General features: G+C 43.5%; 1 protein-coding gene across 3 annotated transcripts in view; it reads left to right on the forward strand.

Moving 5' to 3' along the window:
- MYOF (myoferlin) overlaps positions 1-22166 on the forward strand; it is a 134035-nt gene extending 111869 nt beyond the window's left edge. For all 3 annotated transcript variants that reach the window (XM_088791948.1, XM_088791949.1, XM_088791947.1), the window contains 11 exons: positions 3277-3447; positions 4180-4328; positions 6419-6558; positions 8807-8895; positions 8984-9079; positions 12546-12687; positions 15045-15144; positions 17503-17693; positions 19456-19565; positions 19953-20100; positions 21597-22166. In XM_088791948.1, coding sequence (XP_088648074.1) covers positions 3277-3447; positions 4180-4328; positions 6419-6558; positions 8807-8895; positions 8984-9079; positions 12546-12687; positions 15045-15144; positions 17503-17693; positions 19456-19565; positions 19953-20100; positions 21597-21635 — 1375 coding nt within the window. In that variant the 3' untranslated portion in view covers positions 21636-22166. The remainder of the gene's footprint in view (positions 1-3276; positions 3448-4179; positions 4329-6418; positions 6559-8806; positions 8896-8983; positions 9080-12545; positions 12688-15044; positions 15145-17502; positions 17694-19455; positions 19566-19952; positions 20101-21596) is intronic.
- Positions 22167-22803: the final 637 nt, after the last annotated feature.

Genomic DNA, 22803 nt, shown 5'->3' on the forward strand with positions numbered 1-22803 from the left:
CTCCAATTCTACCCTTTTGATCCAGTGATTGTATTAATGACCCTATTATCAAGGGTAAGGTGGGGACAGAAAGTGATGGGGTCAAAATGTCCTGCTCTCTCTCTGTCACCTGCTCCCCAGGATTCTTGAAATACCATGATGTTCTTTATCGTTGCCTCTTTAGACTTGTTTCTGGGCTGCTCCATTGACCTCATCAGTACTTTCTCAAGGGTAAGAGTGACCTCTAAATAGGACTGCTGTTTTTCAGCTATAAGCTACATCCGCATTTAACAAGAGCTATTATTAGCTGAGCTCTTCCTGTGTGCAAATGCTACCTTGAGCTGTTTATATAAAACCTCTTAAAGATCTCACAATGCTAGTTACCCCATTTACAACAGAGAAAATAGACACAGACAGAATCAGGGCCTAATGTGCCCAGCTGGTAAGAGGCAGAGTCAGGATTCAAACCTAGGCCATCTGACTCCAGAGTCTGCATGGTTTCCACATTGCACTCTTTGTGGCTGCCATCATCTGATTTTCATCTCCGTGTCAAACCTAGTAGGTGGGCAGGGTAGGGATGAGCACCCACTTTACAGGTAAGGGAAACAGGCCCCCAGAGCTGTGTTGTCAGTGTTGGTACATGATAAGGCCAAGACTTCGGTAGAAACGCCTGACTCCCACGCCACAAGTTTTTCCAACACCCTTGGTAATGCTTCACATTCATGGCAAAGCCACCACCTTAGAAAAATGTTCTTTGTACAAAACATTTGTGAAACAGTGTTATTTTCCCCAAACCTTGCCAAGCGGGAGAATACTTTGTTCTTATTTGATGTGTGGCCTATCTGTTAATTTCTGACTTTGCCATCGTCTTCTTTTCTACTCATGTTTGTTGGCTTGTGCCCTTTAGCATTCTTCCTCTCATGTGTATACACACACACACACACACACACACACACACACACACACACACATACACACACACAAGAAAGTCTTTGTAACTCAATCAAAGTCTCTCAGGTTCACACACACCATTCTCCCCTGGCTCACCTCCCGTAATACTCACCCACAGGGGACCCCACGCTCACTCAGCTCCCAGGCACACACACACACACACGCACACCCTCTGTACTGCACACCCTGAGGCCACGTGCCGGGGCCAGGGAGTGGAAGTAATCCTCTGGCACAGCAGTATGATCGTTTTCCTTTTCTTCCGCTGATCCAGCCCTGAGGTCTAGACAGGAAAAGGCACGCAGGGCAGGAAGGAGGGCTCCGTGTGAGGGAGACAGGGAAGCAGGGAAAGCCAGCTTTTAAGGGAGAAAGGCGGCCCTGTCTGAATTGTTTGTATCAGGGGAGCCAAGCACAAGCTTAATTAAGTGGCAGGAAAAGTCTTGCTCAGAGCCACCCGGGGAGGAAGTGAGGCTGTCAGGGTCTGCTTCGCCAATCCTTGTCTGGCGTGCATGCAGACGTCCCCCCATCCAGCCAGCGGGGCCAAGGAGATGCCGGCTCTGCGACCCCTTACACAATTCTGGTCCCTGGCCTCAGTCTTAGGGGTGCCTTTCTTCTCAACGAGACTCTCAGGGACTCTGGGACAAGAATTCAGGAAGCGGCAAAATTCCTATGTCCTCAGCCATAATTCAGCACATTGCTACCACCTTATGGCCTCCTCCAGCTCACATTCAATAGAATGTGAGTGTCTTCCAAAAGATGTTCATTGGGGGGTCTAAGAAAAAAAGGTATTTCTTCATAAAACCAAGACACCTGGGTTAAAAAAATAACTGCAGGACTTTTCAGAGCCTTTGCTTTGCCCAGAGAATGCCAAAAGAAGTGGTTTTTCAGTCCTATTTGACCAAAGAATTCTTTTTCTCAAGGGACACATATTACCTGTGTTGTGTGCAACCCAATATTGTAACAGTGGTGCTATGGGGCACATGTGGATACAGTGCTTCATGTGTGGTCATGATTCAAGCACCTTTTCTCATGTGGCTACCTGCCTCCTATAGGCCCCTGCCTGGCTGCAGCAGGCTAGAGAAGTTGCTGAGATTTATCTAGGAGACATCCTGGAAGCTTTTCTCCAGAGCCCCACTGACACACACCCTGTTGCTCACATTCCTGGCTCCTTGGGCAGGAACCAGTCCACACCCCCAAAGGATAAGGAGAAGGGGAGGTGGCACAGAGAGAGAGGAGGGATGGGAGGGGCCTCTCACTATTTCCTGCTAACGAAATTTATTGAGCACCTACTATGGGACCCCTACCTCTGTGGAAAGTGCAAATACAGCACCAAGCCCCACCCTTCTGGAGCTAATGCTGTTCAGTTTATCTCCCTCTCAGAACTGGCACCACCTTGCTCACCTACCCCAGAAAGTACTATTTGATTATCTCGCTCAGATGTGTTTGCATTTTAATATGGATGCTATAGAAAAGCCTTTAAGAATCAGTGGCAGATCCAGTGCCGAGGAGGAGAGTGGGTATCTTCTTGGCACGCTGCATATCATGCCATGTTGGTTCATCCCACTCACACTGTCCCCACCCCCATGCTCTTGTGGGGTGAGTCAGGATGTTCCATGGGAGGGTCTCTGTTGAGGCAGAAGAGGGAACAGAGCAGGGGCACAGATAGGGACTGTGAGTCGGGGCGCTTGTACCTTACTAATCACCCAGCTGGGTAGGATGCCTGGGAGCCCCAGTTAATAGGCATGTGATAATAATGTTAATAATATGATAATTAATAATTATTATTATAGCTTTTGGGTTTGGAGCGATTCACTCATGCCAGAGGCTTTCTAAACATTTCTTCACCTGACCCTTATGGTAGGTATTATTATCACCATTTTACAGATGAGAAAACTGAGCACAGAGAAGTTAACTGGCTTAGGGTCCCACAGCTACCGTGTTTCGCCGAAATTAAGATCTAGCCAGGCCATCAATTCTAATGCGTCTTTTGGAGCAAAAGTTAATATAAGACCGGGTCTTATATTAATTTTTTCTCCAAAAGACGCATTAGAGCTGATGGTCTGGCTAGGTCTTATTTTCAGGGAAACATTGTAGTAAGCAGCAGAGTTGGGATTTGAACTTAGGTATTTAAGGCCCATGATCTTCTTCTGAGCAAGTGAATAATCTCTTATTGTTCTTACTACTAATATGTACTAGTTGTCAAGTACCCCCACGCACCTGGTTATCCTGGTCATGATGTTTCCTCCAGCACTACAGCCACTGCCTCCGGAGTCTTTGTACAGAATCTTGGTGTTTGTGAGAAGCCTGGATGGGATCGTGGAGACTCTAACCTTGCATTTGTTAATTTAGAATGTATGAACTGACCTGCTACTTACCTCAAGAAAAAGATCTGAAAATTTCTGTCTATGATTACGACACCTTTACCCGTGATGAAAAAGTGGGAGAAACGATTATTGATCTGGAAAACCGATTCCTTTCGCGGTTCGGGTCCCACTGTGGCATACCTGAGCAGTACTGTGTGTAAGTTGCTTTGGCTGTAAATGTAGACATTTTGTTCCATCTAATATTAATACCTGGGGAAGTTTTGGCTCTCTCTCCTCAATGCCTGTCTTCATGGAGCCACTGCTCCTTTGAGTCAGGTATATACTGGTTTTCATAATAGGATTATCTTAGGGAGAATCAGGCCATAGCATTGCCCAACTCCAGGGGGCGACATTCACACTGAAGTCTGTGTAAAACACTGGCCCCTGGAGTAGTGCAGTGCTCTGCCGGGATAGCATAGGGAGCAGTGCTCAGAGAACCCCACTGTTCTCTGCCCGGTTTTTTGAGTGCCCCCTTGCCAGGGACTGAGGGCTGGCAATGTTTGATGGCAGGAATTCCCTCTCCCACTCCGCCAACTGATCAATTTTGTGATGTCCCTCTTTACCTGAGTGCTTTTCTAGTACCTAATGAGATATAGCTGCAGTTTCTAATTGATGAGTTTGCCTTTTATGATTAGGGCAATCTCAGTCAAACTCCTCCTTTTTAGAGGAGGAAATTGAGGGGGATGGAAAGGATCAATTGGCTGAGGCCAAAATAATTGTACCTTTTGGGTCTCTGAAGTAGATTTCTAGAAAAAGCCAAAGTGTAGAGCACATTCCTGGCTCCTTTGCTGTATGGGGGTACCTATAAGTATGTGAATATGTGTGTGTGAATCCAAGAAGAACCTGTGTGTGCCCTGCAGTAACTCCAGATGTGGGATGTTATTCACAGTTCTGGAGTAAATACCTGGCGAGATCAATTGAGACCAACACAATTGCTTCAAAATGTAGCCAGATTCAAAGGCTTCCCACCACCCATCCTTTCCGAAGATGGAAGTGGAATCAGATATGGAGGACGAGACTACAGTTTGGATGAATTTGGTAAGCATGTTGCCATGGATTGCAAGCCAGTTATAAAGTATAATTTGGGGGTACATATAAGTACATAAATCAGTTACAAACCCATTTCTGTTACTGGGTTTGCTTTGGGGACAGGGATGTGTAGAGCAGTACCTGAATTATACCACAGGGCACTCCACACACATGACAATCGAACAAAAGCCCCATTATAATAGAGTTTTACTGTCATGTCAAGGGTCAAAGTGGACACGTTTTCTTGTCTGTCTTAAGTTTCACTTGACCTTTTTGGGTCATAGTCATTCAAGCTTTGAACACAAAGTTCTAGTAATTAATTTCCGTGTAATGCAAAAGTGCTCAGACGATAATGCAAGCATTTCTCTTCCAAGTTCATGTCATCATTCTTCTAGCCCTTCTCTGAGAAGACTCAGGGATGCTTGGGGTTGGTTTAAAGAATCTGCTAAGTTCACATCTGGCTCACAACCTTGAGGTCTTGCTTTTTCCTAAGCAGTAATTTAGAATACAGTCTGTCCTGACACATAAACAGCTAGCTGCACTATGACAAAGACTGAAATAAGCCTAACAGAGCCTAAGATCTACAGGATAATTTAGTGTTTTGTAAGGAGGGAGCGCTTGCCAGCAGGGATGTCAGGGGGACTGGCCTTGAGGGGTCATGGGATATCCAGAGAAAGCTGAGCGGACATACAGCAGTGCAAGTGCTTTCTGACCCTCAACTGTTTATTCTTGACATTGTAAGAAACTATACTTTGTTTTTCCATTTGAAGAAGACTTAGTCAATATCAGGGATGATTAGATATTCAAGAAATGTTGATGCTGCTATTAACATGAGAACTTGCCAGAGGGATTGGGAATAAACTGGCAAGTACTCATAGATAAGAGTACCTCCAAATAATCAAACGATACCCCAAAAAGGTGTATCAGTCATGAGGATTGTTCCAGGTACTATTGTTACGTAGCAAATCACTCCAAAATTTGTTATGAAAACAACTATTTTGTTTTGCTCACAGTTTTGTAGGTTAGAAATTCAAGAAGGACTCAACTGGGCACTTCTCACTGGAGTGACTCCTGCAGTTGGTTGCTCTCAGATGTCATCCAAAGGCTCAACTGAGCTGGATGTCCAGGGTGTCATAGCTCACGACCCATGGCTAGCAGTTGATGCCGACTCTTGGCTGGGAGCTCACCTGGGGCTGGCAATCAGAGCACCTACTCAGGCTTATTCAATAGGGCAATCTCTGGGTACCCAGGCTCCTTACATGGCAGATGGCTTCCCCCAGAGCGAGCACCCCAACAGGACCAGGCAGAAGTCACGTGGCTCTTTATGCTTAGCCTCAGAAGTCATACAACATTCTTTCTTTAGTGGTTGAATATGTCTCCAGACTCAGAGAGGACATAGACCCCTCCTCTCAATGGGAGGAGTATCAAAGAAAACGTGGGAGCTATGTTTTTTAAATGCCACAGGGATGCTAGCTGCTGTAACAATTGAACTTACATATTTCAGTGGCTTAACACAATAGAAGTGTATTTCTCATAAATTCAAAACAGCTGTTCCTACAGGTTGGTGGCCCTCTTTCAATAAGTGGATTCAGACCCTTCCATCTTACAGCCTAGCTATTCTTGAGCTCAGGCATCAAGGTTGCTATGTTCTTCTGTATCTTAAAGAGAAAGGCACATATAGGATCCTACGTGGGAGGATTTTATGTGCCAGGTCTAGGAGTTACACACATGTCACTTCCAACTGCGTTACACAGTAGCCTAGCCTGGTCATCTAGCCACAACTAACTGCAAGGGAGTCTAGGAAAGAAAGTCTGGCTGTGAGCCTCTGCCACAAAGTAAACAGGGGTTGCTCTCACACATTCTGGTGTGTTCTGGTCCCTTTGCTATTGGCCGCCCACAAGTCAGGTGGGAAACTGGTTGAGGCAGGGCCCCGGTCAGGAGCTACTTCTATCAATGACTCCTTCACAAATAGAAGTTTGCACACTGACACTGCCTGGCCATTTTGCAAAGTTTGGAAGGAAGTGCTGAAAGCCCCTCAGGTCATCTGGCTGAATTGTTTCCGATACCCATCCCAGTTTCAATGCCACTTTCCATTCCAGAAGCCAACAAAATCCTGCACCAGCACCTTGGGGCCCCTGACGAGCGTCTTGCCCTTCACATCCTCAGGACTCAGGGGCTGGTCCCTGAACATGTGGAAACAAGGACTTTGCACAGCACCTTCCAGCCCAACATCTCCCAGGTAAAGGGTCTCCCTACCTTTGAAAACCCACCATCCACGCTCCAAATGCAATGGCAATAGCTGACATGGACTTGCCTCTTATATTCCTTTTGGATACTTTTAAACACAAAAGAAATAGAAATGAAACTCAGATTAGCTTCACCCCAAAGGGAAATTTATTGTAAGAATTTTCAGGTAACTCACTAAATCCAGACAGGAGACTGACTGAGAACAAACTTGGATCTCTCCCTCTCTTGTCTATTTCTCTCTCTGACTCTACTTTAGTCTATACTCTTCCTGTGGTACCTTCCCATGCATTAGAATATTGTGGACAGTCTCTGAGGTTTTTTGGGTTGTAATGTAGTCCCATCTACTTCCAAACGTGGAAAGGATGGGTTTCCCCAACTTGTGCCCAACTGCCCATCACTGGACCACTTGACTAGAGCCCAGAGGGCAGGGCCTGGGAAAGCAACTGCATTTGGCCCAGCTTGGGTGCGGTGGTGCCGTTTGACCAAAAAGCCAGGAAAAAAAGCAGTGCTGCAGTGCACACGACGGCTCATCACAGAGACTATATGGAGTGTGATGGGGATGGTTAGTTTCCAGAAGCTAGGGAGCAATTTCCAGAGAAGCAAGGAGGGACATGGCATATGACAAAATCATCCACATGGAAGCTTGTTATAATGAAGACTGCCAGGCTATGATCATAGAGATTCAGATTCAGTAGGTCCAGGGTGGGGCTGGGAATCTCAATTTTATCAAGTACCTGGAAGGGTTCTGATGCAGCTGGCAAGGGAATTCCACTTTAAGAAATTAATCTAATGAACGCAAATATTGTTGACACGGACAGCAGAACTGTGCACACGCTTTTCTCTAAAAAGTGACCACAAGTGGCCTGGGCTTACTAGATGATTTTGTCACGCACGTCTTGCTTTTATCCTGTCCCACACTTTCATTTCTTCCTTCTCTTATTATTCTTCCTTCCCCTAAAGAGCCTATTCCTCCCCCTCTCTCCCCTCCCACCACTCAATTGAATAAAATCTCAAGAAATTACAAAGCAAGGGAGATTTCTCCCTGGGAATCCACCAACACACACCACCACCACCACCTGGCCCCCCGTCACCTCTACCTACCGCGTTAGACAGACGGCGACTGGGTCTTAGGAGACACCTGGATGCCTAATGTTCTGCAGCGTGCTTGATGTATTATAGAACTTTGAGCCCTAGAGATTAGTTGGAAGACAGTCAGGATCACAGTAAAATATATCTCTTTTCAAGAGCTCCAGTTAATTCATTTTGCTCTCAATGCATTAAGAAGCCAGTCTAGTGGTCTCCTTGGCAACCTTCTTAAAAACCAGTCTGTTTTTGTCATGAAGGCAGAGTCTACAGAACATTCAGAAACAGTTTGGGGAATTTAAATTAGTTCATATGGTTGATATAGCTTGTTAATGGCATTCCTCGTCTGTCTGGAAGAACATTCCAGTCAGATAGATGGGCCTGGTCTGCAGCAAAGAGCTAAGTGGGGCCTCACCAAGATGGCGGCCCAGTGTCAGTCAGGCTGTCACGCTCCCCATTCCTGAACACCTCCTACTAGGTCGGGGGCACTAGTGGGCAAAGGTCAGGGAGTCCTCAACTTTGGGGAACAGTAATGTTCTTGCCATTATGTGACTCTCTCCCTTGAAAGTGCTATGTTGTAAGTCTTTTTTGTTTGTTTTTTACAAAATTAAATACCATTTTACATTATTTTTATTTTCTTTCTTGAGGTAAGTAGAGAAAGCTTTGGGTGTCACAAAACTGGGACTGATATCAAGTACACAATATGATGATGACTAGAGTGACAGCTTGAGAATTGTTCTGAGAGTGAAGGGCCCAACTCTAAGTCGTAGGTGTATGTTGGGGATTGTGCTAGTGATGGGAAGCCCCTCGTTTTTATTAACCAAGGAAGACTCAGACTATAATACAGGTGGGCACATGCAGCCAACAGAGACTCCTCGGTGAGTGGAGAGTGTTTGGCCTAAATGACATTGAAGATACAAGATTTGTCCTGATTTGCTCTTCTACTTTTTCTTTTCTTTTCCTTTTTCTTTTTCTTTTTTCTTTTTCTTTTCTTTTTTTTTTTTTTTTTTTTTTTTTTTTTTTTTGCCTTCTGTGTGGACTAATAAATTAGCAGGCCCAAAGAAATAGTTTCACCTAGGAAATAAGAATGAAAATTGAAAATTGTAGTCTCTACCACCTATAATATAACCACTTCTCTTCAATTTCAAATGGCTTAGGGAAAACTTCAGATGTGGGTCGATGTTTTCCCCAAGACTTTGGGGCCACCAGGTCCTCCTTTCAACATCACACCCCGGAAAGCCAAGAAGTAAGTAATCTTGAGACCCTGTTATATTGGACTGGAGTCTTGCTGGAGGACCAGGGAAATAAGCACCTTCATAATGTGCTCTTTTCAGATTCTACCTCCGTGTGATCATCTGGAATACCAAGGATGTTATCTTGGATGAGAAAAGCATCACAGGAGAGGAAATGAGCGACATCTATGTCAAAGGGTAAGGTTAGCATGCGAGCGCCTTTGACAAACTCAGGGAATGGAACAGACTTTCACTCTCATCAGTTTTCAATATTGAAGGTGTTCACTCTAGGATCCTTGGTTATTAGAAGTTATTTTATCTCATTAATCAATCTGCTTAGGAAGCTCCAGGGGGACAGGCAGAGAGCAGAAAGAGAAACCTGTATGAGTCTTATTTATGAGCAGAGGTATCTAATGACTATAAGAACTGATGACTATTTCTTCATTTCTCTTTTAAGAAAGTGGGTTTTGTTGAGTGTATTGAGCTGATTTGTTACTTCTGAGACTTTTTAGTCATACAGTTCGTTTATACTACTTTTGGATACCTTGAATAACTAGCTTTAGAAACACAAGGAAAGCTTCCAAAATTTCATTTTCTATATATTTTATTACCAGCAGTTAATGTCCATGGAAAAGAGGAAGCATTAGAAGAAATGTTTTTTAAATCATTTGTTCCACCAACCTTTACTGAATACCTGTGTCAAACCTGTACAGTGGCATAGTTTTTTATTATTCTGTTACTTGCGTAATTCAATTCCAAATCGTTCATGTTGATGTGATTTTCGTGTTATGCCATGATCATAGATGTTGAGTGTAGAACAGCATAATGATTAAGAAGCCAGACTGTGGAGTCACACTAACTGGGTCAGAACCCTGGTGCTTTCCCTACTAGCTGGACGAGTTAGTAAACTCACTATTCCTCACGTGTAACATGGAGGCAATGAGAATACCCACTGCTTGGGGGTGTTCAGAAGATTGAGTTACTCAAAGCATTTAGGATAGTACCTGGCAGATAGTAAATACTATGTGTATAGTCAGGGTTCTCCAGAGAAACAGAATAAGTAGCAGTAGTAGCAGTAGTAGTAGTAGTGTGGAGAGAGAGAGAGAGAGACATACAGACATACAGACAGAGAGATTTATTATGAGGAATTGGCTCACTATAATCTGGAGGCTGAGAAGCCCCGCGATCTGCCATCTGCAAAGCTTGCAAAGCTGGAGACCCCAGGAAAGCCAATGGTGTAATTCAGTCTGAATTGAAAGGCCTGAGAACCAGGGGAGTCAATGGTATAAATCCCAGTCTGAGGTCAGGAGAATGAGAGGAGATGGCCCAGAACAATCAATGAGGCAGAAATAGGGGTGAATTCCTCCTTCCTCTGCCTTTTATTCTATTCAGGCGCTCCACAGATTGGAAGATGCACACTCGCATTGTGAAAGACAATCTACTTCACTGAATCTACCGATTCGAATTCTAATTTTATCCAGAAACAGCCCAAAATAACGTTTACTAATCACATTGACACAGAAAATTAACCATCACACTATGTGAGTGTTAGCTAGTATATTACTACTCCACATAGACTAAGTTCCTTAATATGTAAAAAGATAAAACTTATTGAAATTTAATATATTCAAAGTTAGAACAAAGTTTCACTTATGATCTGAAATTGGCCTTCAATCAAAACTGTTAAAGACGTAATTACTGTCATTTAGGTTCACGGTAAACAGGGAATGTTTCATCAAGTTCTTCATCATTCTTTCTCATTTCAGAATCTTATTATCATTCCCCAGGGAAAACTAATCCCAGCTAATTATATATATGCAAATTTATTTGACTATCGTAAGCATATTTTTTTTCAAGTTAGGGAAACAAACTCAAGTAATACCGGACTGAGAGAAAACTCCTCTAATCAAAGAATAAAGTACAACCTAAAGTACCATGTCATATTTGGAATTAAAATCTAAGTACTACATGTGAAAAATGGATAATGCATAAATAACATACCTAGCACTATGTACATATATGGGTATTACATACAAAGTTATACACTTGTGTACACAAATACCTACACTTAGAGTAGTTACCTTTATTAAAATTAAAATGTGAAAAGAGTCACAAAAAAAGAGAGAAGAGCTGCAGGGAGTGAGCAGTCTGGGGGAAGATGATGGTGACATTTAGGGGTGGGTCAGGAGGTGAAGCCACTGAGGTCCTAGCCAGAGAGTGTGGACTCTCTTTGGTGAGTTAGTTTAAAAGCTTAAAAGTTAATTGTCAAAAGAAATCTTTCAACTAAGTTATCTAGTCAGTTAATTGACCAGTAAGAAGTAAAACTATTGTAGTTGATTCATATTAATACTGCTACTAATTAGCATGTGACTTTCTAGTCTCCAATGGTTTTTAAGGCAGAGGAACAAGCTTGAACTTTGTATTCAGACAGATTGGGAGTTATACTCACTTCTGTCCGTTACTGGCTATGTGAGCTTTAAATTAGATGCCTCTCTGAACCTCAGTTTCCTCATCTGTGAAATGGAGATAGTGATACAAGTTGCAAAGAATAAAATAAGGCATACTAAGTACCTGATTCATGGCAGATGATCATAACCACGAGTTAAGAATTTCCCTTTTCCCCCTCTGGCCCTTCTAAGCCACAATCTTCCATTATGTCCTCATGTGGACCATGTGAAGGGAGCACCTATCATTAACCTCATTTGATAGATGGGAGATGAAGCTCAGCGAGTCAGTGGCAGAGCAAGTTCACAGAGAGGCCTGCCTCCAACCAAGAACCTCTGTCTGTGGGGTCCAGGCATAAATATTTTTTAAAGCTCCCAGTTGATTCCAATGTGATTCTAATGTGCAGTCAGTGTTGAGAACCATGCACTCAACCACTTTACCAGCCTAAAACCCCGTGTTCCTCCTGCTTCCAAACCAGGAGTCTTTCTAGTAGCAGCCAGTTGTGACAACTTCTTCCCAAGCAGTTCATTCATTCATTCCTTCAACAGATATTCAATTAATGTCTGCTACGTGCCAGGCATAAGTCAAAGGAAACTTTTCAAACGTCAAAAGTTAAGATGCTTAATTGTTTATAGAAATGAATTTTCATAGATATGCATATGAAAATAACAGCTCCCATCTCCCTGGCTAGTCTCATTAATCTGATCAGAATGACTCTGAGAGTAATAAAAAAAAAAAAGGAAGCAGTAAGATTACTTGAGTCATGCCTGTTTTGTTTACTTAAATAAAATATGGAAAAGGAAATGCTAAAATTTAGAACTAACTCATATTCATTGAGCCTATCAGCAGTGATGACAGACACGGATGAGTTATAGTTATGAACACTAAAATCATAGCCAACAAGCTCCAACTTTCCCAAAATAGAAGCTAAGTTGTTGATATTTTCCAGAAAATTTCACCTTATCCCTGTTAACTGAAGTCTAAAGGGTTTCCTGCTTTGGTTTTAGAGGAATTATATTTTGTTTGGCTACAACCTGTGTTGAATGCAGCAGAGCACCTCCTCTTCATAAATCAGCCCCTAGCTCTGTAGATAACTGGAAGCTACCCAAGAAAAGTGCATTAATTCTCCTGCCCTTCACTCCCCTAATCACTGCACAATTTTGTGGCTAGATTACCTGTCAATCACACGAAGCTAAGTCTGTTTGCCTCTGCTTTTCAGCTGGATTCCTGGCAATGAAGAAAACAAACAGAAAACAGATGTCCATTACAGGTCCTTGGATGGCGAAGGGAATTTTAACTGGAGATTTGTTTTCCCATTTGACTACCTCCCAGCTGAACAACTCTGTATTGTTGCTAAAAAAGTGAGCTCTGAAATGTGCCTGTGGCAAGTGGATGTCATGGGTCCTCTTTAATGCAGACACTGAGAGAATGTTGGAGCCATTCAGCGCCTTGGCAGTCTTGAGTCCAGCTCCCTTTTGGTACAGATGGGGACCCTGAGACCCAGAGGTGTAGATACTTGCGCAGGCGCTTGCACAGCTACAACAGTTATTGCTGTAGTGAGAAGGATAAGGAACACAACTTTCCTTCCCCGAATATGTTGGCAGCGGGGGAAAGGATTGATAAAGGGTAGATAGACACGGGGGTCTTGTATTAACATATATTAGTTTGGTGCAAAAGTAATTGCAGTTTTGCAATTATTTTTAACCCTTTAAACTGCAATTAGTTTTGCACCAACCTAATACAACAACCCAAGTATATGTTTATGTCACAGAGAGATCGATTTCTTCCCGTGATAAGCAGAACTGTTTGACTAATTAACAAAACAGAGGCAGAATATTAAAGTAGATAAAATTGCCCTCCTTCAGAAGCACTTCCATGAGGGTTCAGGGCCCTGATTGTCTTAATTTATAAGACTTTCAGTGACAGAACTCAACTCAAACTGGCTTATACCAAAAAAAGGATTTGTTGGTTCACATTACTAAGAAGTCCGGGGTTGGCTGGCTTAAGGAACACCTGAATCCCAGGTTGAAGTGATGTCTTTAGAAATTGCTCTCACTTTCTCCACCCCTCTGCTCTGTCTTCTTCTGTGGGCTTCATTCCCTAGGGGAGGCAAGATGGTGGCCAGTAGCCCAGCCCACATCCTGCCCTCTCAGCAGCCTCAGCAGAAAGAGAACAAAACCCCAGTGGTGTCGAGCAGATTTCTGGGAATTGGGCCTCCGTGTCTCTGCCTGTTTGGGGTCATGTGCCCATTCCTGAACCAACCAATACTGCCTAGGGAAGCAATGCTGAGTGGCCTGGCTCTGGGGTTAGGGATGGAGTCAGTTCTTCCCAAACTGCATGGACGGGAAGAGGGAAACCTCAGAAAAATCTGGGTGCTTCCACCCCAAAAAGGGGGCCTGAAACCTGGCCAGGCAATAATAACAGATGTCTTTTATAGGCCCCCACATCCCATTCCTACGCCCCACATTTTATAAGCTTTCCCTAGCTCTTCCCAGTCCTCCTCTCCTCGCATCTGATCAAAATAGACCTGCCTCGTGTCCCCTCTGGCCAGGCCCCACCCTCTGCTAGCCCTACTCAGGGCTGATGCTGTAGTGAGCATTTTTCTGTGCCAGACGAGATGAATGTTTTCAAAGGGCACTTTCTAGAGACACAAAGGGAACCTGATGTCAAACCATGCATACTTTCAGATGGTGAGGCAGACTGGGGTGGGAAAGGTGAGGGAATAGGGAAAGGTAGGCCCTAAGTTACCTTTCCTGTTTACCCACATCTGGAGCGGGACCTCCCCATGCCCTGAGTGATACTTGGAGCATGACTGCACACAGGACAGTCAGGTGGGGACAGACAGCCTGGGGTCAGGCAAAGTGGGCTCCCAGCCCTTCAGAACCAGGCCCTCCAAGCCCTGCAAAGGGGAACATTTCTGGAAAGTCATCTGAAAAACAAGAACAACCCTACAATCTTCTTTCAAATTCATGAAGCACTGGGGAAATTCCCTTTCTTCTGGGGCCAGAGGAACTTAGATGTAATTAGGCTGTGGAGGTGTTGTTAATTTTGGCTGATATTGCCTGGGCAGAGGCAGGGACCAGAGGTGAGAACCTGGAGGACCCTACCCAGTCTCCCTCCCCCTAACTCTAGTAGGAGGGATCTGGGGGTCTTAGTTGACCACAGCATGTAAAACTCAACAATATTTTTCAAAAGCCAAAAATGCCAAGAGATTTTTAAATCTGCATTGATAAAAGAGTAAAATCTGTGCCCCAGTGAATTGAGTGTGCTCAGACATCCATGTGGGGTGGGCGGAAGGTGGCTGAGCAGAAGTGACACCCCAGCAGGTGATGTTGTGGGCCAACCTAGGACCACCTGGCTTTGGGAGGATAATCGAAACAAGTCATAGTGGTCTTCCAGGGGGGAGATATAATCACTCCCCAAGCCCCAGGAGTGGTAGCAGGAAGTCACACTGATAGGAACATGGCAGGAAAGCATCTGTTTGGGAACTGCCGGAAACATCATTTTGTCACCCAGCTGGTGGCCTTGAGATGTCCTGGGGAGCCCAACTGTACTTCATACACATGGGGTGGAGGGGTAGGGCCAAGGGGAGAAGTTTTCGGAGTGGGGATGCAAAGGAGAGAGAAGGCCCCATGCCTTGATGCTGGGGGTTCCCAGAGGGAGGGTTTCAGAATCCAGTAATCAGTGTAATTTGGTTTGTCTTTTTCTCTTATTTTAGGAGCATTTCTGGAGCATTGACCAAACTGAATTTCGGGTGCCACCCAGATTGATCATTCAGATATGGGATAATGACAAGTTTTCTCTGGATGACTACTTAGGTAGGGCTTACATTTGGGTACTTTTCTCTAAGAAACGGTACTTAGAATTGGTGAAATCAATTAACACTTGGAATTAATTATTTAAATCTCCAATACTGTGGGTAATTGGGGGCACACTCACTGCCTGGATGTCCTTTGGGCAGTGTGTCCTCTGTCTCGGGTCCTCTGAGAAGTGGACACAGTGAATGTCACCCTTTTCTGTGGTCCCCATCTACTCTCAAGAGCCCCTGTGGAGGCTCGGGTACCAGCTCCTGTCTTGTTAGTAAGACTTAAATCCTGTTTTCACTAAAGGGATGCCACACCCCTGCCTCTACTTCCAAACCACCCACTCTCTCTCTCTCCTCATCACCTCAGAATTGGCTCCTTCCCCCACGTTGCTCTCAAAAGTTACTGAGGTTCCCTAATGCTCCCAGGCATTGTTCTTTCCAGGTCCATCCTCCTCTGTGGCTAAAGGCATTTGGTAAACACCCCCCACACACACACCCTGGGGCCCTCCGTTTCTTGGCATGCATCCCACTCCCCAACAGCACAGAGTTCTTCTGATTTTCACTCTCCCAGACCTTGGGTCTGTCTCATTGATCAGCTCTGCTTCTTCCTCCCACACTTTAAATACAGGCATTTGTCTTCCCTGGGGTCTTTGTCTCTATCCTCAGATCCCCTCAGTGATTTACCCACTCTCACCTCAGTTGAAGGTGTAGCTTCAACTTTCACCTTTCAAGGAGGTCTGACTCCTAAACCAGGGTGTGTAGCCTGACCACCCATGGGGCCCTGACATATAGTAATAAGAAATTACTATAATGACTCATACTGGAATATATAAATATCAAATCAACACGCCGTATACCTTAAACTTACACAATGTTATATGTCAATTACATTTCAAAAAAACTATGATGACGATTATTCCCAAATCCCCACCAGAAACTTTCACCTTTATGTTTGGCGGGCACCTCAGATTTATCATGACTGAAACCAAACTCAGCCTTTCTTCCCTGACCTTGTACCTGTTGTCCTCATGAATTTCTTTTCCTGTTCACAGCCCCTCTGTTGTCCCAGCCACCCAGGTGAAAATACCCAGAGTCCTCTGTGGGTCCTCCTCTCTTCCCCCCACTCAGTTCTAACAATGTAATCTGCTTTATCACACACATTTATTTTCTTGTTTCCATGATCTCTGTGGCTGCCAGTTCAGACCTCATTTTCTCTTAGCCAACTGTTACAATAGCCCCTAACTCATCTCCCTGCTTCCCGGGCATCTTTTCTGGCAGAAGAAAAGCCCACAGTGGCCAATGGCTGTGTCTTGTTTACCCCCTTTACCCTTCACAGCACCGAGTGCAGTAGCTTCGACCTGGTGCTTAATAGGAGCTGAACAAACAAATAAGTATGCGAGCGTGCTAACTTATGAAGCATATAGGCAGTAAATTCCAGACTAGTGAAGAGTTTTCCCTTGGAATTTAAACAAAATAGTCTGAAAACAAATGAAGAGAATGAGTACATTTGCAAATGGCTGTAGTTATCACCCAAAGGAGAGAGGAGATAAAAACAAGCATAAGCTCAAGGAAAGCTCAGTAAATTGTGGACTATGGATCCGTTCTAAGGTGAAGGGCAGGCAGTTCCTAAGCCTGACAGTGTGGAGACAACCTGCCACAACCTCCCTCTTGCTCTTCGCTGCCCCAGTTGAAGACCAACTCTTGTCCCAGTGGTTCATAGACTTGACCCCACATCACATATACCATTTCCTTAAGGAAAAGCTCACGAGAGTTCCCAAGCCTGAAAGACAGGCAAAGTGCTTCTAAAGAGTTAATGCCTCACATCATGGAAGAGAAAATGTGCTCCTCCAGGCATCCTGATGTGGGCTTCCTAGTTCCTGGTGAGAATTTTCTGTTGAGTTGTTATGTTCCTTCTCAAGCTCCTGTTTCTGAGGATACACTAGGAGACACTTGAACGTGACGGTTTCATGGAGTGTCCCATGTTCCAAGGACCAAGTTTCTTTACCCAAAGCCAAATGACTGTGTTCAGGGAAGGTCAGAACTAATATGAGCACTTTTCAAATCCAGGTTCAGTGGAAATTGTGTCTGTAGATGTTTAGTGATTTTGAGCTTGTAGAAGACCTGTGTTTTATGCTCCTGTCTTTGAGAAATAAAACATGTGAGACACGGAGTGGTGGACAGATACTTCTTCTGCCACTTTCCATCATATCTGGAAAGAATTTTAAATGTCTACCAGAGTCCTTTTGTCTAACTCACCCATCACCTGTTCAAAATCACTGTCTGCCTCTTTTCTGACAGGAACGTTCTGTTCCCTTGTAAACAACAGCTGATCCACTTGAAGCTTATTGGAGTTTAATGTTTACTTGGCTAGGTTTCCTGGAACTTGATTTGCATCGCACCATCATTCCAGCAAAATCATCAGAGAAATGCAACTTAGACATGATTCCGGATCTCAAAGCCATGAACCCCCTTAAAGTGAAAACTGCCTCACTCTTTGAACAGAAGTCCATGAAAGGATGGTGGCCGTGCTACGCAGATAAAGATGGTTCCCGTGTGATGGCTGTATGAGCATTTTCTGTTTAGGGGTTGTTTAGGCCTCTTATCGTTTGGGTTTTGCCTTTTATCAATTGATTTATTCCAGATAAGACAAGGATGGGCTAACGCGGTAGGACTTTATGTTATCTGAATGGTTTGTACCAGGGATCACAAGAGAAGGTGGCAGATGCCCAGAACATGTTTGGGGTTAAGTGCAAGGTGGGGAGATTTGAATTGTTGAAAAACTGGGAGCCAGAGTGCTTGCCCTATGGTTTTTAGAACCCTCCTTCAATCAGGAAGGCTAATTTATACTGAGCTACCAATACAATTCAGTACAGAAAAGCGAACTTCAAATTTGAGCTGTTCTCATTTAGAAAAAACAAAACAAAAGAAAGATGGAGGAAGCAGGGAGTGCTGACATCCATTGAACAAGAAAGCCATAACTGACAAGCAAGTTTGGAGAACTCAAAATATACATTGCTATAGAAGCAAGAGTGCGGGTCTTCATGCCATGTCACAAAAGACTACCTAATTCATGTTGTATTATTAATAATAGTTAACATTTTACATTACTGACTGTGAATCAGACAACATGCTAAATAGCGTACATTCATAATCTTGTTTTTTAAAACAATTTTAAGGTATAGTTTACATAAACAAACTGCACCCATTTAGAGTGCACAGTTTGATGAGTTTTGACAGATGTGTACACGTATGAAACCACTGTAATCAAGATCCAGAACATTCCCATCACCCTCAACGTTTCCTTGTGCCCTTTGCAGTCCATCGCGCCTCCCATGCTGGCCCAGGAAGTCAGTTATCTGCTTTCTGCCATTATAGATGAGTTTGCACATAATCTCATTTAGTGCTACTGACAGCCTCATCAAGTAGACTGTATCCAAATTTTATAGATTCAAAAGATAGGCTCGGAGAGAGGGAGCACCTTGCCCGAGTCAGACACCCAGCTTTGTCTGACTCATCAGCACAGAAGTCACCTGTGCTCTACCATTTCAATGAGTGTCAAGGGCGGGGTTCTCAAATCGTGGGTGACCTGGTCAGCTTTCCGGGGTTCTAGAAAGCCTGTTACAACTTTAAGCCTGACTAGCTATACAAGTGGGAAAGTTTCTAGACCCCTTTCAGCCTCAGTGTCCTTGCGTTCACATGAGGATAATAGCAGCCTCTGCTTTATAGTGTTGCCATTGGCATTACACGAGATTATCCATGCAGAAGCCTTATGTATGCATAAAGCACATCACTCAGGAACCTGTGAACAGGGAGGCAGCATTCATTCATTCACTCACTCATTCATTTGTTCAGCTACTGTACATCAAGTACCCACTAAGTGCCAGCACTGCTCTGCACTTTGGGGGTCCATGGTAAGCATGAAGCATGCAATTTCTCTTGGAGCCTACAGTTAATGGCCAATAAATGTTAGATATTGTTATTAGCAGTATTCAGGTTAATCTGGGTCCAAGTAAAGTTACAAAGGAAGGTGTGTGAGAAGGCAAGGAGATGGATGTGAGAAAGTTAGAATGACGGCGATACAGAGAATGAAAAGCAGGGAGCAGGGAGGAGGGGAAGCAATTTGTCCTCTCGGGTTCCCACAAGGAGTCAGTTCAGGAACACGTGGAAGAGGAAATGTGATGAAATCTCTTGAGGAAAATTTAAGGCAATCGAAGGATTGTTTTACAAGAATAAAAATCATTGCTTGGGGAATACTCCTTGGGTTGAAGTGAAAATATTTATGAAACGTGATGTCATGTGTTTAACCTGTTCTGCTTTACTGAAGGGGAAAGTGGAGATGACATTGGAAGTCCTCAACGAGAAGGAGGCCGACGAGAGGCCAGCCGGGAAGGGACGGGATGAACCCAACATGAACCCCAAGCTGGACCTACCAAAGTGAGAGCCCTCTTTGTTCTCAGCGTTGTCTGATCCCCAAACACCTGCAGTCTGAAAGCCTCCCTTCAACTTGGCTTCATGGAATGGATTAGCTGTTGTCCTTCTAATTTTGTGCTTAATAGTGGGGGGCTGGGGATGGAGAGGTTGGTGATCTGGCTTCATTTTACCCGTTCTCCTTTCCCATGAAACCAAAGTCCAGTGTGCCTCAGCATCTTATTTAGGAAGCTATAAAAGATTCAGGAATCTTTGTCGGCCAACTAAGGGGAATAATATCTTTTCTTGACTTTATAAATGTTATTACTTATTCTTTAAACTGTGTTATGCTCGGAGGTAAAATATCTGTCCCTCCTGAGTTGCATAGGTAAAAACCATTTCTTTGCAATGCAGCCGCCCAGAAACCTCCTTCCTCTGGTTCACCAACCCGTGTAAGACCATGAAGTTCATCGTGTGGCGCCGGTTTAAGTGGGTCATCATTGGCCTGCTGATCCTGTTGATCCTGCTGCTCTTCCTGGCCGTGCTCCTCTACTCCCTACCGGTGCGAGTCCTGGGCTTTGTGTGTGTGTGAATGGGTGTTGGTCTCCAACTTGGTACTTGCCTTGGTTGCCATGTAGAAGAATGTCTCACTTAGCAGTGGTGGTGTCACAACCCTTTGGCCTTTGGAAAATTTAAAGTAATGTGTGCTGTGGTTAGAACTGCATTCTTAGGGTTTCACGAATTTCAGCCAAAATTTTATGGCCTGAAAAAATACTTTGGTTTCAGGAATTGGAGGCGAAATCTCTCAGGCCTTTAGCCACATATGTCTGGACTATATCAAGCATTTCCGACTGATCTTCCTACCTTCAGACTCCTTGCCCTAGCATTCACGGGTCCCCCAACCCCGGGACCCTTATAGGTCTACACAAACCCTGAACTCCACCCAGAGTAGGTAGTTGGACCCCCAACACAAGTATTGCCCTTACCTGCCAGAATGTCTTTGCCAGTGCTATTCCTTTACCTGTGTTTTATCTACCAACATCTTATTCATTCTTTAAGGCCCACATCACATAACCTCCCTTCATCACCCCAGTCATAAATGGGAGTCCAGATGGAAAGTTTGCCAGTCTGCCTACAAGTAGTACCGTCACTTCTCCACTCAAGGAATTTACAAGCATCCACTGTAGGCTAGGAATTGGGGTGTAGACATAACCAAGGCATGACTTCTACCCACAAGCAGTTCATAGCCCAGGGACAAGCAGACATATGAACAAGTAAATTATTGTAATCAGCAAGCTGTTACAGAGATGAACAAATGACCATAAGAGTTAATTGCTAAGGATGGTTTCAACAAGGAGGGGACATTTAAGACCAGTTTGCCAAGTAGAGAAGGGAAAGTCCAGGAATTCAAATATTCTTATTTCAATTCATATTAATAATAACGTAGATTAGTTTGTATTAAGTAGCATAATCACACAACCACAATAGCAGAGGTTTTATGTCTTTGTTTTCTCCAGTATAATACTTTCAGATTGTTAACTATGAGTACATGCACACTATTTCCTAATTGTAGGTAGTCCAGTCTGTCTTAATATTTACAACAATTCTTCATAATTATTTCTTTTTCTTGATTTAAATTCTATTGATTTAAACCAGTGGTTCTCAACTGGGGGAGATTTTACCCCCAGAGGGCATTTGGCACTATCTGGAGACATTTTGCTTGTCACTGTTGGGGGTGGGTGCTACTGGCATCTAGTGGGTAGGGGAGAAGCCAGTGATGCTGCTAAACGTCCTGCAATGCACAGCAGCGTCCTCAGCAAGAATCATCTAGTCCTAAATGTCAACAGTGCCAAGGTTGAGAAACCCTAACTTAAGTGTGTGTGTGTGTGTGTGTGTGTGTGTGTGTGTGTGTATATATATATAATATATACATATAATATATATTATATATATACATATATGTATACATATGTATATATATACATATATATAAAGTATATACATATAAAGTATACATATATATATATTTTGTTAACACTGTCCCTGCTTCCTTTTCAGAACTATTTGTCAATGAAGATTGTGAGGCCAAATGCATAATGAAAGCAAAGGCTTCTTTTCAAGAGTCATCCAGTAACCAGGGAATCCTGTCTCTGTTTATGGACCAAAATCAAAAGTGATTTTCTCTGTGTCTTAGACTACATTCCAGGGGCAAGTTACACTACTTCACTGAGTTCCAGAGGGTCTAGGTCCTGGAAAGTCAGGCCAACTAGCAACATTTTAATCTTGTTATCTTTTGAAGTATTAAAATGTTTACCATGTTTTTCAGAATATTTTTCAAGGTGGCTGGTTCCATTTAAATATTGACTTTTTAAAATGTGCCCTCAGTTCTATATTTGTATAATTCAATTTTTGGAAACTGCTGAAATTAAATTTGAAAATTTCTGCATCTTGACTTCATATACTTCTTACTTGTAATCAACAAAAAGGACTGTGCATTATGAAAACAAATTACTTACAGTCATTCTTATTTATGCCTGCAACCATTGTTATGATATTTTATATGGATAAATGTCACGAGATTCTATTCAACTTGTATGATAAACCGAAATAAAAATATTTCACCTTTGACACGTAGCCATTTGTTTTAGCTGTGGGCTGAGTTGGGAAGGAGGCCATTTCTAGTTCTCTGGATTTCAGTGGATGAAATGTCATGGCATACCACTTGGCCATAAACCCTTTATAGGTGTAATGCCAAATCTTGGCCAATGGGTCAAACTGAGGCTACTATAATGAATAATAAGCTAACACATATTAAAACTACTTATTCTATGTGCAGCATTGTTTTAAGTGCTTTACATGCATTAACTCATTTAATCCTCAAGGTAACCCTATGAAGGTGGGCAACATTCTTAACTCCATTTATAGTTAAAGAAATGAAGGCAGAAAGAAACTGAGTAATTTGCTCAGGGTCACACAATAAGTGGTAGAGCTGGAATTTGAACCCAGGCAGTCTGGGTTCTTTCTTTCTTAACTTCTTTTAACCACAATACAGTACCACCCGTGGGAGGGCTGTCAATGGGAGCATGGAGCTGAGATGGTCAAGTAATAAGTGACAGCAGCAACCCAGTGTGGCTCCAGGCCAACACCAAGACCGGCAGCATGTCTTCTCGAATCTGTGAGAATGTTTTCCTGTTACTATATCAGACCATGGTGAGATCAGTAAACCATTCTATTCAAAGAGCAGCACGGAAACAAGAAATGAACC

The sequence above is a fragment of the Rhinolophus sinicus genome, chromosome 15, assembly GCF_057876585.1.
Source record: "Rhinolophus sinicus isolate RSI-liver-muscle chromosome 15, RSI-T2T, whole genome shotgun sequence".
Taxonomy (NCBI): domain Eukaryota; kingdom Metazoa; phylum Chordata; class Mammalia; order Chiroptera; family Rhinolophidae; genus Rhinolophus; species Rhinolophus sinicus.